This window comes from Lissotriton vulgaris, chromosome 4_1, assembly GCF_964263255.1.
Source record: "Lissotriton vulgaris chromosome 4_1, aLisVul1.2, whole genome shotgun sequence".
Lineage (NCBI taxonomy): Eukaryota > Metazoa > Chordata > Amphibia > Caudata > Salamandridae > Lissotriton > Lissotriton vulgaris.
Window position 1 is genome coordinate 1,608,287,998 of NC_141691.1, and position 15,328 is coordinate 1,608,303,325.

General features: G+C 42.2%; 1 protein-coding gene across 9 annotated transcripts in view; it reads right to left on the reverse strand.

The window, feature by feature from the left end:
• EYA1 (EYA transcriptional coactivator and phosphatase 1) overlaps positions 1 to 15,328 on the reverse strand; it is a 349,305-nt gene that overhangs the window by 256,385 nt on the left and 77,592 nt on the right. For 7 of the 9 annotated variants that reach the window (XM_086965867.1, XM_086965869.1, XM_086965875.1 and 4 more), the window contains one exon: positions 3,035 to 3,109. The exons of the other annotated variants lie outside the window; for them this stretch is intronic. In XM_086965867.1, the coding sequence (XP_086821993.1) occupies positions 3,035 to 3,109 (75 nt within the window). The remainder of the gene's footprint in view (positions 1 to 3,034; positions 3,110 to 15,328) is intronic. 9 annotated transcript variants of the gene reach the window in all.

A 15,328-nucleotide genomic window follows, 5' to 3' on the forward strand; every position in this document is an offset into this window, starting at 1 on the left:
AGAATACAGTAAAATGGTTTGGGCAATGAAAGGGGCAAACTCAAGCAGGACAGCCTAAAGCAAATAGAATAGAAAATAGAAATAAAGCAAATGTGAGTTACAAACCACAAAGCCAATAAGTAATGTGTAGAATGCATTCCTAGGATAGCTTTCCAAATGTCCCTAAGCGGCCATTAGCAAACCAGGCTGCTGTGCTGTCTGGTAGGCTTCGACCTAAAAATCTGAAATTACTAGTCATCTTTCAGAAAGGTAGATAACTGTTATTGGCAAATGGTGAAGTAATAATTCTGGAAACACAATCTGTCAATTTCCATTATGGTAGAGAGGTAGAGAATAGAGTCCTAAATTCTCAATAGAAACCATGCATAACATAATGTTTGTATGTAGGTTTCCAGTCCTCACCAATCAAATCCCCTGTAGGCACTTCTATAGCACTTCTACGAAAAAAATGGAGGGCACAATATTACCAAGAAAAAAGCATTGAGGGAAACAAAGGCAAAACATTTTTCTTTACCATGCTCCCCAACTCAGACATACTTGATCCTTAAAAACAGGTATCCCAATAAGGCAGCAACATTATCCCCTCTTCCCTCATTCATGGAGCTCTCTCTTAAAAATGGAAGATTACTGCATTTTAGGTTCTGTTGGCCATTGCAAATGACTCTCTATGAGTATATGGACTCATGTTACACTGGATGCAATATCACTTGGTCCTTAGATAACCATAGAACATTATAGGTGTGCTATAGTGGGTAAGAAGGTAGTGACAGTGTCATCATAATTCTTGTGAAAAACTATTATTTTGCCAACTGTGTCAAATCAGAACTGGTGAAGCAGTTGATATAGGAAAATAATAAGTATTGCATCTCAACAAAACATGCAAATTAAGAACTACTCAATTTATTTTTGCACATGCTAGCAATTTAGGAGTTTTCCAACTTACACACGCATGATTTATGTATATTGGAATTTATCATTGCTGACTTCGCCCCATTTAACTAATGTGATGTGCATAAGCAAAGAAATCTTGGGATTGAAAATGTGTGACATTATGGGCTCGATTACGATGCATGGTGGACTTGAGTCCGCCCGACACCGTCATGGTCTCAGGACCGACCGAGCTTCAGCCGACGGTCCCTACACTGCTATAATGATGCGACCGCACATGGTACGGTTGCATTCTCCCATTTCCTTATGGGAGCTTATGTTGCGGCTGTAACACAAGCTCCAATAGAGAAATGGGAGATTGTGTTAATCCCTGTACCCTGTTGCTGGCACCTCAAGGTGCCTGCCAAAAGATGCAGGGAAAAATCGAGGTCACAAGGAAAAGGGAGCCCGGCTAGCGGCCCCCTAACTCACTTTCTGACAGGCTTTTCATGTCAAAAAGCACGGCATGGAAAGCCTGTGGGAAACTGAGCATCGCCTTCCTCTGGGATTACGGGCTGGTCTCCGACTGGCCGATGGGCTCCTGGAGCCCGTTGGAATCCAGCCGGAATGACCACCCAGTTTCAATTCCAACCAACCATATTGTAATCAGCCAGTTGGAATTGAAGCCGAGGATCTCGGTCATAAAGCCTCTGACCTAAGGTCGGAGGCTTTACGACAAGATCGTAATTGGCCCCTTAGTGTTTTTAATAAGAGTCTGTTCCTTTTTTAATCAAAATGATTCACTGGCATACTTACCTCTCCTACATCTACTTTGCGGTATCCATAAAATAAGTTGCACATTTCTACACATACAGCTGCACTTACACCTGAAATGTTCCCATATAATTTCAGATGACCATAAGGGAGGGTATGGATACTATAACATTTTCGAATATCCACAATATTTACACTGTGATTGTGACATCGTATATGCATTGACTATCCCACACACAGACACTGAGTGAATCTAAGGCTATCAGTTCATAATATACACATACACTACACATGTGTTTGTACTTGTATCTTGACCTGTTTTATAATTTTTGTTAAAAGCTAAATCTGGCGTGAAAATGAGACACATTTTTCTAGCTGTACATCAGACTTATGCCAGCAAATCTCTGGGAATCAATGCCTTAGATTACATCTGGCAAAGTGTCAGGCAACAAAACACAACATTTGTACTGATGCAAAAACGTCCAGTCCATTTGCATATATTTTGCTGTTTGTTTAACACGGAATGAACCAAGCAGTATTTGCATGAGGACAAACATGGCACAACTAATTTCAGAATATGTTTTATGTTACCCAATAATAAGTGGGAAAATGCATTTCACTACTTTTCAAATGCGAAAGATAAAACTATAGTTAGGTAAAATGAGTGTGTTACATGCACTATCACATAAGTAGTAAAAACTATAAATACCACTTTCTTACTTTATTTTATAATTATCAAAGGAATAATTATGAAGTGCGATTTATTTAATAGAAGTAAATGACTCAGATACGGTTTTTCAAGTCTTTTTTCCATATTTGTCCTGATACAAAAATCTTTCTGTAATATAAAATGGACAGAAAACTGTGCACCATTCCATATTAAAGGAAAACACGTGCTGCAAAAGCTGTTTTTGCACCACTGCAGACTTTATGAACATTGGCTTAAGGATTGCACTTTAATTGATCATTAATGATACTACTTCTAAATGACTCTCCTTTTTATTTTTGAGTTATTCTGTTTCTTGCAGTTTTAGTGCTTATGGTTTTCTTAAATAGATGCCAATATGCATGCGAGCAGGGAGATTACGAATTGTAGTTATCTAATCGCGATGAATCATGTGCATGACTCTTAAGTGAGCATTGTCAGAGTACAGATTCAGGGGAATCCTGAAGAGCTCATTTTTTCTTTCCAGTTTTCTGCATGCCAGATAGCACATTCAACAGCACTCTCAAAGCAGGTGACACAGTACGAATCTATTTTGAAATATATTGAGATAGCCTTATGAGGCAGACTTTATCAACTGTGTCGGAATTTACTATATATGCTAGTATGTGCTAGAGGAAGCGTCCACAAACTAGACCGATATTTGTAAATATTATCAATGGTTCTTACCTGTGCCCGAGAAATTGTCTAACGTTTCCTCTGTTGACCTGGAAATCTCACTGCTGGTCATTGGTTCTGTTTTCACTAAAAATATTAGATATATTTGTTAGTGTAAAAATGTGTGCACTTTCTTATCACTTAATGTTTTATATTGTAGCAAGAACTAAAATCCTATATTATAATTAAATAAATTCGCACCTTTTAACCCTTCCATGAACAAATGTGTACTCTTGAAAAGACTGGTTGACGTAAAGAATTGTTCATATACTAAGCAAAGAATGTTAGATGCTCAATTTTTCTACAGGACCATAAGATGCCCGTCAATAATTACAAGTGATTTATTGACCTGCTGGTCATTTTCAGTGCTCCTACATCATTTGTTTTTTGACCAACAGGTTCAGTTTCCATCTGAACTGGTCTTCAGATTTAGTTTCCATCTGAAGTGGTCTTCATTCATCTGATGTGAGGTAGGTTTTTCTTTAATCCCTAAAGAAGCATTGCTGCATACAACTAATAGAGCACCCAATGTACTGCTGAAACAACTGCCCCATTCTATGAAATGTCTACAAATATGCTGTCAACAATTCAAAATGACAACCAGGTTCTAGCACAGTCTTTTAACCTCTGCCACAATACCAGAGTCATAAATGTGATGATATTCCTGTTTTAGACAAGAAATTATGTTAACCAATATCCTCCCATTCTTGACACCAGCAGGCTTTTACGATGCTAAAAATCCATTCCTGAAGAGTTGAGAGTACAATGTGAACCTAACCTTAAGTAAGAGTCACATATTTGGAACTATTTTTTGTTCTTAGTTCACAGAGGCTAGAAGCTATCCTAGTGTTTATAAATCATATATGTTCCGACAATTGAAACATCTGGATTAAAATAGCAAGAGAATGATAGAGGAAAAAGTCAGATAGTGACTGCACCTCATAAAGATTTCATCTATGGGTAACAGACTTTTACATACTATAGATGTGACCAACCAAGCTTAAATTATGCTTTTGGTTGCCCTCAGAAAAATATGTCTCCCACTATCTAATTGCTTTCTTTCAGCAACGTAGTGGTGGTTGTGTAGAACAGGAATTAGGCAATAGCAAATACAGAATAAATTGCGATTTCTCTTGTATTTGAAATAGGCATTTTTTGGTGCAATCAGTGCACACATCAATTAAAATGCGTTCTTCATGAAAGCATATTTACAGTGGTTCATGTACTTGGAGAAAACCGTGGACCACGTGTTTAGTGAACTGTGCTGAAGTTTTTTTAAATGATAAATGCAAAAACTAAATATATATTAGTCAATACATGCGTTGTACAAAGTAGCTTTGTCAATTGTTAAAGGGTAGTAAGTGATGCTGACCAAATTAAACCATGTGTTAATCTAGTATCACACAGAGCTGAGATAAATGCAACAGCACTTTTATCTTAGATACTAATATGTTTTTATTAATCCCCAGAGAAAGATATATGGGATAAAGAACGCCCCACAACATATTATAGGGATATTGAAAGTCACTGAGGAGTTGCATGACTATATGAAGAAACGAAGCCTGAGGTCAAGTTCCTTTATAAGTTCATATAACTCAGAAGTGAGGTTTTGGCAAAATATCACTCATCTATACTGCCAAACACCTCCTGCCAGCGTTACACTTATGTACCAACAACAGGAGAGAAAGGTATAGGAATCACTCTTCTTTCCCTAATAAACACTACTCATCAACAAAAGAGTGACTTTTGGAGCTAAGAAAACAAGTGAAGTAACAAAATTTGCAACCAAAATGGGGAGTTTTGTGTATGTGATGAAAGAAAACCTGTTTTTCCAAAAAAAAAACTCCCTCACCAACCTAGTTGGTGACATGCTTCATCATCAGGTTCCCACCAGGGAGACCGGATGTCTCCCTGGTGTGCTACAACACCTTGAGTTACAGCAGAGCGGGTTTTACTAGGACTGTGTGATAGTGCAAAAAGGTGGGTGTAGGTATTAAAAGATGGCAGGCTGATCCCAGAACTAAGTTTAACATAAGATGCGGCAAAGATACCACAAAACTGACTGAACGTTTTTTGCAATTTAATCACAACCCCAATGACATCAGGTGGACTATCATTGAGCAACTTCAGTCGAATACAGGGTCACAACATGTACTCTTTGAGAAGGAGCAACAGTGGATATACCGTTTGTCCACCTACCAATTTGGGCTGAATGATAATATACCATGGGGCACTCTAATGCGACGCTAATCAGATCTTTACACCGTTGCACCACCATGATGTTTTCACTGATACTAATGTAAGACTCTCTTGCCTTAACAAATTTAGGGCATTTTTGGTTTTCTACTAGAGATCGCCTCCTGAGGTTTTTAATTATGTACTGAAATACGATTACTCACATATGCGCCTTAATGGTATTTCTGTAAAAGCCATATTGTTTGGGACATAAACATAAGATCATTTTGCCTCTTCCACTTTCTGGGATGGTGGTGTTTTCTATAAAAAAAGATCCCCCATGTCTTTGTAATCTTAACCTAATAAATACGATAGTGCAGATATGCACATTAACGGTATTTCTGAAGCATCATATAATTTAGGTGTTATGGCGCGTGAACTTTCGTGTCAAAAGCAATGCCTCAATAAAGTTTCCAGCTTATGAAAGCGTCCTGGCCCTTTAAAATTAAACCACATGTCACTCCGCACATCTTACAACGTGATACCCACGTGACCGCAGCATCATACTTCTGTTACCGTGCAGCGCCCTGTCAACAACATTTGGGCCCCGGACGAGTACACAGTAGGTCACGTGGGGTTTCCCCCTAAAAATAAGTAGTGTGCGTTGACGTATGAGTGTTTGTGCGGTGCTTTAAACTTAACTTTTTTTGACCGAAGAGGCTTTCTTTGTCTCCCTTTATTTTAAGAAATTACATGGCGAAAAAAAACACTGACGCGGATCCCATGACGTGAAGCCATTTCAGTCTTCATGTAAGACGCCTAAAAACTTACCGATATTCTTCAATGCTAAGGTGCACACAACCCTATGCCAGAGAGATGTGTGTAGCTTGAAAGTCACTTCATGCTTTTATTTGAGGGGAAACGCTCATAAAATAATCAAGAAATTCACATATTAAGTTAATGTACAACTAAACCACTTGCATGATTAAATAACAGGGGTTTGATCACTAGTGTTATAATATACGAGCACTGGTGGGGAAAAAAAGTGTGAAACATGTGACCCAAAAACACGGGGTTACTGATGAATATATACCTCGACAGAATCGTAAGAGAAAATTATATTTACGCATGGATGCCTTGATGATGTTTCCTGTTTGCATTTTTCTCTTTCAGATTAGGGCCTTTGGAAATTCCGGGAGCGCCCCTTTTTGGGTAAAACCATGAGTTTTACTGCACATACAAACACTCCCTAGGTTAGGGTACGCCTTAGAGTGCGTACACCGCCGGGGTGTCCCTTTGGTCCTGATGAAAGCTTTGCTAAATTAGCAGTCTTAAGCAGAAACATGTCGACCATTTTCCACATTTAACCGAGGATACAGCTGGTTCACTTTAAAAACCAACACGTGTCCGCCTCACCTGATTTTAATGATTGCATGCTGTCCTTTTATTAAAATTAGTTCTGGGAGCAGCCTGCCATCTTTTAATACCTACACCCAGCTTTTTGCACTATCACACAGTCCCGAATTAACCCGCTCAGCTGTAACTCAGGCGTTGTAGCACACCGGGGAGACATTCGGTCTCCATGGTGGGAACCCGATGATGAAGCATGTCACCAACTAGGTTGGTGAGTGAGCGTTTTTTTAAAAAAACAGAGGTTTTTTTCATCATATACACACACCCCCATTTTAGTTGTAAATTTTGTTACTTTTATTGTTTTCTTTGCGCCAAAAGTCACTCTTTTGTTGATGAGTATCCCTCCTATTGTCCTCTTCTCATATGTATGTGAAGCGCTCTGATATCTGTCAAGGATCTAGTTTGCGCTATACATAACTCTGGTAATAAGTAAAATAAATAAATAAGAAGAGTGATTCCTATACCTTTCTCTCCTGTTGTTGGTACATAAGTGTTAGCCTTTGTTTACACGCCTCCCTCTAAATTGTAGAGACACATAATGACCACAAAACAGAGGCCAACTATTTTGTACACCCTCCCCTCATTATAGGAGTTTCAGGCCGAGTCCATTCTTAGGAAAGTCTTTGGATACCCCAGGGTAAGTTCTTCATGAACAAATCATAATGTGAATAAAACTACTTTATTGATTTTTATTAAATTATAAAGACTTGAAGCGGAGACTATTTTAGGCAGCAGTGCAATACCTTTCAGAGATTAAAAGATGAGTGCCCTTAGTACTAGCTTTTTTTTTGTTTTACAGTGATCTTGTTGGGCATGCCTTGTAGTATATAGAGATTGGTCAAAATTGGAGGACACCTTTTTTTATTGCTACCCAAGAAAACTAAAGATATTCGGGCACAGCTTTACATTTTCTTTCAAACAATTATTGTATTTCCTTCCATACAGGGCCAGCTTTGGAACTAAAAGCAGCCCAGCCCACACTCTCTTCCCAGTGGCATAATGAAACTTGAGTGAGCCGAACTGCAAAGTTCATGGATGCGCCCCCCAATGCTCCGGGCGCTGTCAGGAGCTTTCAGGCCACCACCCATGTACAGTACAGAGGCAGTCCCCTAGAGCTCAGCTCCCCTACTCCGCTGGGGCTGAGGGGGCTTTTGTTATGCCACTATCTCACCCTCTCGTGTTCTCTTTTTCTTTTTTTCGCTTTTTGCCTCCTGTGCCTGCTGCCATAAACCCAGGGGAGCCAGCCTTTGTCATTTAAAAGCAGGCCCCCAAAGGCTCCAGCTTGCTCTTCCCCCACCTGGCAAAATGCCTGATAAAATAAATGATCACTCTAGCCCTGTGTTCCTGGTTTTATTGTGAGGGACTTTTCGAATACTAGATTACAACAAAACATTCATGACAATAAATCGTCAGGAAAGCATGTCTCTAATAAAACAAGCCTCAAGCTGTTTAAAAGCAAGTATCCTGTTTGGTATCTTCCTCTGGGATGTTGACTACTGAAAATTGTTCTTCATTTCCCTATAATTTTATTTACTCGTTATATGTGGGGTTTTCAATAGTGCTGCATATTGACTTGCACCACACCTTGGCACTTACATCTGTGGTTACAACTATTTAGGACAAGCATTGGCATAGCCAATAGGTCTCGCCTTTGGGGCGTTATAAGTGTTTAGATAGAGCTAATGGCTTTGTTAATGTTTTTAATATGTGTTGTAGAGCATTGTGAATGTAGTGCAGATTGTTGAAAATATATAAGTTATAATAAAAATTAGTGTTATAACCATTTCTGGCACCTTATAAATACCCTAAAAAATAATATATACAACGGTAGTATCCTACTAAAAACCAGAATTAACACCAAAAGTGTGTTGTAGTTTGTCTGTTTATGCAATGCTGTCTAGTTTTCCTTGCTTGTTTTAAAACATTTTTGTTATAGTTTTTATTGTTAGGTGTGGGATATAAACAACAGGAGGGTGGATGTTGTAAAATAGTACTTTAATTAGATAGGAGTAGTGGAGAGTTATTTGTGTAGAATTAAGACATGCCACAATTTTATGTCAAACTGAAGTTGTGCGGTTATGTTATGTTATGTTAGGGTTTTTTTGTAAAGCGCACGTACGCCCGTGGGCTTCATGGCGCTGTTGAAGTAGGAACCTAACACAACAACTTACTGAAAATAAGCCTGTCTGAAAAGCCAAGTTTTATAAGAACGTCTAAAAGTTAGAAACTCTGGGCTGAGCCTAAGGGAAAGTGGTAGGGAGTTCCATAGGACAGCGGCTAAGTAATGGAAACAGCTGCCGCCCTGACGCTTTCTCTTGTAAGAGGGAACAACCAGCAAGTCTTTATTGATGGATCTAAGATTGCGAGTGGGCTTATATTTGGAGACCAACTGATTGATGAACTGAGGCCCTGTGTTTTGTAGACTCTTGTATATGATACAACCGGACTTAAACATGATTCTTTGAGATACAGGCAGCCAGTGTAATTGTTCTAGACCAGGCCTGATGGAACACCGCCTAGGTTGTTTAAGAACAAGTCTGGCTGCCTGGTTCTGCACTAGTTGGAGTCTTTTTAAAAGGCCAGATGGAAGGCCCAGGTACAGACTGTTAGAAAAGTCCAGCCTGGAAAGTACCAGTGCGATGGTAACCTGGATAAGGGCTGAGTATGTCAGAAATTGTGCAATCTTTTTTATTTTTCTAATCTGATAAAAACTAGCAGAAACAACTGCTCCAACTTGAGCTTTTAATGAAAGATCCAATGCAAGTGTAACACCCAAACTCTTCACTGAAGAAGCAGGGACTGGGGCAGGACCAAGGCTCAAAGGCCAATAATGAGGGCCCCAGCTGATACTGCTGTCCCCGGGAAGAATTAACTCGGTTTTACCCGGGTTGAGCTTAAGGTGGTTTAAGCTCATCCAGCGTTGTATCATAAGCATAGTTTGGTGGAAGTGGGCGACTGAATCAGGAGTATTCAGAGGGAAAATTAGCTGTAAATCGTCAGCATAATTAAAGATTGTGACATTGAATTGTTTTAGAAGGTGAAGAAGAGGGCGCAGACACAAATTGAAAAGCAAAGGGGAAAGTGAGGATCCCTGTGGGACCCCACAAGTGGAGATGGTTCTTGAAGCAGTGAAAGGCCCTAAGCGAACCGCTTGAGTGCGGTTCGAGATAAAGGAAGTGATCCACTCAAGGGTGGCGCCCCTGAGGCCGGCCTGCTCGACACGGCTAATTAGAATAGAAAAATCAACCGTGTCGAACGCGGCCGACAAATCAAGGAGAACCAGTGCCTGGTGGATGCCTTTATTCGCATTTGATCTTAATGTGTTTTGAACGGCCAAAATGACGGATTCCGTCGAGTGACAGGGACGGAAACCTGCTTGGTTAGTTTCAAGGTAGTCACTATCCTCTATAAATTTGGAAAAAGATGTGGAGATGTGCGCTTCCAATATCTTCGACAAATATGGAAGTAGAGAGATTGGTCTATAGTGACCAAGGCTTGAGGATCAGCCCCAGGTTTTTTCAATAGAGGAATAAGGAGGGCCTGTTTGAATCGGGGGGGGGGACCATGCCACACACCAGTGAGGAATTCAGTACAGATAGAATAGTTTGAAGCAGGGTTTGTCCTATTTCTCTATATATATGTGGAGGACAAACATCCTCAGGGGAGCCTAATTTAACTCGGGTAAGCAGTTGGGACAGCAATTTGTTGTCAATTGGTGGGAAGACTTCAAGTGTGTGAGGATTGAAAAAAGCGTCCTCCAGTGAAGGAGGGACCGGGGAGTTGATAATGCCTTGTTTTATATCCAGAATTTTATTGATAAAGAATGAGTTTAAAGAGTCGCACATATCTTGAGTGGGGACAACAGGAGGAACAGTTCTATTGCTGTCACACAACTCGTTCACCATCTTAAAGATATCTTTGCTTTTGTTTTGCGAATTTGCAATAAGCTCAGAGAAATAAATGGTTTTCTGTGACGAGATGGATTTTTGATACTCTTTGCGAGCAGCGCGGTAGTTCTCCCTATCCTGCTTAGAATAGTTAGATCTCCAGATCCGTTCTTTTTTACGGACTGCAAGTTTTTGGTGTAATGCTGTGGTTGTTGTGAGCAGTGGTGGAGTTGATGCTCAGGTGCTTAGTGATGTTTTGGTGATGAGTTATGCCAATATTGTATAGCTGAACTGGTGCTTATTTGATGCTAAGTGATTTTTTTTTGTTCTGTGTTGAGGTATTGCTGTATTGATGCTGAAGTGGTGCTGCATTGTGGGGCTGTGCAGGTGCTGAGCTGGGGCTGCACTGGTGGTGGTGCATTGATGTGGAGGTGGCTACAGACTCAGCAGGTCTGGTGAAGAGTTAATCGTTCAACAACTTCAGAGGCCCAACAATGCCACTTATCGGTAACAGCACAGCATCTTTATAGCAGTTAGAATGGGCTGAAGTGCGGTAATAGACACTATGAGAAAAAGTAAAGACGTCAGATCGTGCTGGTATCTGTAACCCATGGAGACAGACCTACGGGAAGATGACATACAATGTATCACGGATTGACGCTAAGTGTAATATGAAAGGGCTGTGTGGGCACCTAGAGAGACTATTGGAAGGGCGTTACCACTAGCCCCGCATTACACAGAGCAACAACGTGAGCCCCTCCGACCCTCTGCAGAGATGTAAGGGGTATGGAGACAAACTACAGCTTTTCAGGACTACAAAACAGCGGATTTTACATGGTGCTGAACAACAGACGTTTAATGTTAACCCGCTCAATGGTACTTATTTTATCGGCCTCAGAAGAATGAAAAGCTGAGTGGACATGCACACATTTGAACCTGTGACCATGAGGTCAAACATAGGACTTAGGAAATAGTGGGGGCATTAGTCCAATGAGCCAACAGACCGAGACCTGGGGGAAAAAACAAAGAGAACTCTGAAGGGACTGTGGTGGCACAGGTTGGGTCTGTGTCTGGACAGCTGTGATTTCACCACCCCCTGCTTATACAGGGAGTATTTGAGCCTCATGCGAAGCTTTCAGCTCCGACCAATAGAGGGGCACTGGACAGGGTGGCCCCGGTAGTTTTGAGAAGGGATCCCTCTTTTGAACTGTTCAGTCTTCAGTTCTTTTCCTGAATATATTTAATCCTGCCTGAGGCTTCGAGGAGTGTGTAGTGAGAGTCTGAGGCCCTGGCCTGCCCCGTATTAGAGGAAGATGGCACTTGAAAGTGTCTGCGTGTGTGGGGTGGTGAAACCACGTATGCACCAGTATGAAAAACGCACCCAGTGCTAGTTAAGGTACATCATTATGGCCTGACCTGTGCTCAAGAACAAGCCAGTAAACGCCTGGCCCATGCGTGTCACTGACTTTTATCCAGCCCACCTAAAGACCAGGGCCACAGTCCCATCACACGAGCCCGCCGCACGGACTTCACCGGGAGTGCCGGCAACCCCCCCCCCCCCCGCTCAACAAAGGTTTCTTTCCCATGTTCTTTTTCCTTGCCCGCACCAATCCTCCTTTGCATAGCTCTATCCAAAGAGTTCCCTGGCTTCAGCGCCTAGAAGCATCTTACCACGGGCTACGTTGGGGAAGAGGGCACAGCACGCCTAAGAAAGGGTGCATAGAAACACTGATGAGGTAGACACGAGGGCAGAGAGTGGTTCAACTCTTGGCGCTAAATACCATCTCAAAGGAATGGAGCTGCTGCACCCCACCCGTCCACCAAAAGTAATAAGGCTCGCTCTCCGCCACCTAGTTGCCCCCTCGGGTGAGATATACAAGGTAACAGATCTTGTTTTATCTAATTTATGTAAGATGCCATGAGGTGGAGCTCCAAGGATCACAAACTAATTAAACGCATATTGCTTTTATGTATATAAAAACTACAAAGGCAAGGGAGCATTTGCAGGAAAAAGGTGGGTCCCGCATGACATTCACTAGCACCTCGTGACTTGTACGCGTACCTCGACCTGGTGGGTCACTGCAGGATGGGAACCTGGAAGATATGTGCAGAGCTCCTCTCTTAGACAGAAAGTCACCAGGCCATGCATGCGCTAGAAGAGGACCTACAGAAAGAAATCGTCGCACCAACTCAGGGGGTTATCACCCCTTCCATGGGTAAGCAAACTGCACAACACCCAATAATAACACTTGGGGCTAGGCTGTAGGCTTCCACCAGCCTTTAATCCGCTCAAACACTACAACAAACTCACCCCTATGAATGCACAGCACTAGAAGAGGACCGACGGGATGAAGCCCCGGTGACAGCTCAGCGTGTACATAAGCTGCATTAGACAGGTGGATATAACGCATGCTCCGAGCATCCGCTTTCTAAGGCGCACCACTTGGCAGTTGCGCAATACCAGGGAGAGTCTGCATGACGTGAACATGTTACACAAAGCGCTTCAAAGCACTAACCTGGCTTAGGTTACTTGGTGGTAATAGAGAGTGTCCCGCCTGCCCCACGCGTGTAGACAGATCCTTATTGAACCGCTGGTCTTTGCATTAAACATTTTAGTGTTTATGTTTTTTTAAGGGACCTTTTGAAGTGGCAGAAGCTCTTAGCATCAAAGAAGGAGGAGAACACCAAAGTGTAAACAAGCGCGGATGTCAAAGCCAAGATAACGATAAGAGAGGAATGCAGCTTGCACAACGCGCGCTGCTGCTCGCTCCCGAGACCCCTAGGCCATGGGAGTGAAAGTTTAGAGGAAAGGCGGGACATGCACCCGTCTTTGGCCATTTGTGTGCTTTCATTATTGAAAGCCACACGCAAAGGCCAATGAAATGTGTGGGTGGAGGCCGACTCACACGGAGAAGTCTCTTGGAAGTTTGGAGTGATTCCAATAGGCCCTCTCCGCTGGGCTCGACCTAAAAAAGGAGGATGTGACTAATATAGGGACATTAAATATTGATTGTTCAAGACTTAAAGTGGGGGCTTCAGAAGGATTTCTTTGGCGGTTCCTGGAGTGTTGTTGTCGGATTGAGGGCATGGGGCAGAATATTGGATAGAAAGCCAAGTCAATCCTTGTCCTTTGGCTGTGGCATGAAAACCGCTGCATGAAAATGCTTCTTCTTCACGTTTCATATTTCTTTGATTAATTCAGTTTTTAGAATTTTTCTCAAGATCAGGTATTTTGATTGGGCTTCTAGGGGGGCACAAAGAATGTTCTATAGCTTTTGGTCTTCTATGCCTAGGGTTCTTTACCCATGTCGAGGGGGCAGCTTAAGAAAGTCCCTGGGCCCCTGTTCCATAAGAACCGGTGAATATTGTGTAGGATTGTGAACTTGGTTCTTAACACTGTCAGGCGCATGTGGAGTGTTTACTGTGCAGGGTTAATGCAGCTCTTTTTTTATAAAGGCTAGCCTAGCTGCTTGATTTTTCATGTTCTGCAGGGGTCTACCTGGGGCCGTTTTACGTATTGGCATTGTTTGCGCCCGGTGCACCTGTGAAAAAGTGTGCCAGGAATAAACAATGCCTATGCGCCCCATTATTGTTAATGTGCTGCCTCGGGCAGCCGTGAACTCGCACTGCCCTAGGGCAGCGCATTCATGTGAAAACACGGAGCAGCCGCTCCGTGTTTTCACAGTGCAGGTGGCATCCGCCTGCACTTTCAAAGGGGTTTAGAGATCCCCTTGCAGGCGGGTTCAGTCAAAGACTGCACCCGCCTGCAAGGAGATTTATTTTCCCTCTACAGAGGGCTGATGTCAGGAGGTGCCCTGACAGTGTGCCACCTTTTATACGGTGCACTGTCAGTGCGCCTCTTGAGAGCTTCTTTGACTCTGCGCCCGCATCTGTAATATGGCGCGGGTGCAGAGTCAAAGAAATTCCCTCATTTGCATGGGGCACGCCCCAAAGCAAATGAGGGGGCACCCTCTGTTGAGGGCGCTGGCGCTTTAAGTCCGCCAGCGCTATCGGTATCATAGACGGGGACGCCCAAGCGTCTACGTCCCCTTCTATAAAACCAAAGTGCCTTGGGGGCGCGCAAGCTCTTGTTGCGCCCACCGGGGCACCTTATGTAAGACGGCCCCAGGTCATGTAGTAGTATGCCTTTTTTACGGTGCATTTCATTATTCTAATAAAAAAGTACTATTGATGTGGTCATCTTCACCAGAGTGTTTGCTATGAGGAGCAGAGATTTTTTGGAGCATGACAACTGTATCATCCAATACTGTTTTGATTTTAGAAGAGAAAGCAAACTGAGTGGGAATATAGCATCCAGGTTGCGGACAATATGTATGGAAGTAGGCGCTGATCCGTGGGAGATAAGAAATTTGAGGGGAGTGGGTGCAGTGTGGTCTAGATCACCAAGACCAACTGAACATGCTTAGCCACTGGTGGAGAGAGGAGGTTTTCTCTCAAGTAGCAATTAAAATAATTCCTCCGCTTGACAATGTAGGCCTGATTTAAATTGTTTACCAATATGTGCACCTAGAATCTGAAAGTTAAGCTGACCGTACTAGATAGAATCAGTCACTGGGCGGTAAGTAGATGTCAAAAATGAAGTACAACTGAGATGAATCTTTGAGTATGCCATGCTGGTGTATTGATGTATTCTAAAACACTCAACATTATTATTCAGTGCTCATGATGCATATGGAACTGTACGAATAAGGAACTATAAACAAGATTAGAAACTCTAATACGTCTGATTTGCTACAAACTATAGTTTAGAATTGTATTTTTCAGCCAAAATAAGATCTCAACATGTAGCAAACAAAATCTTCAGGAGAAC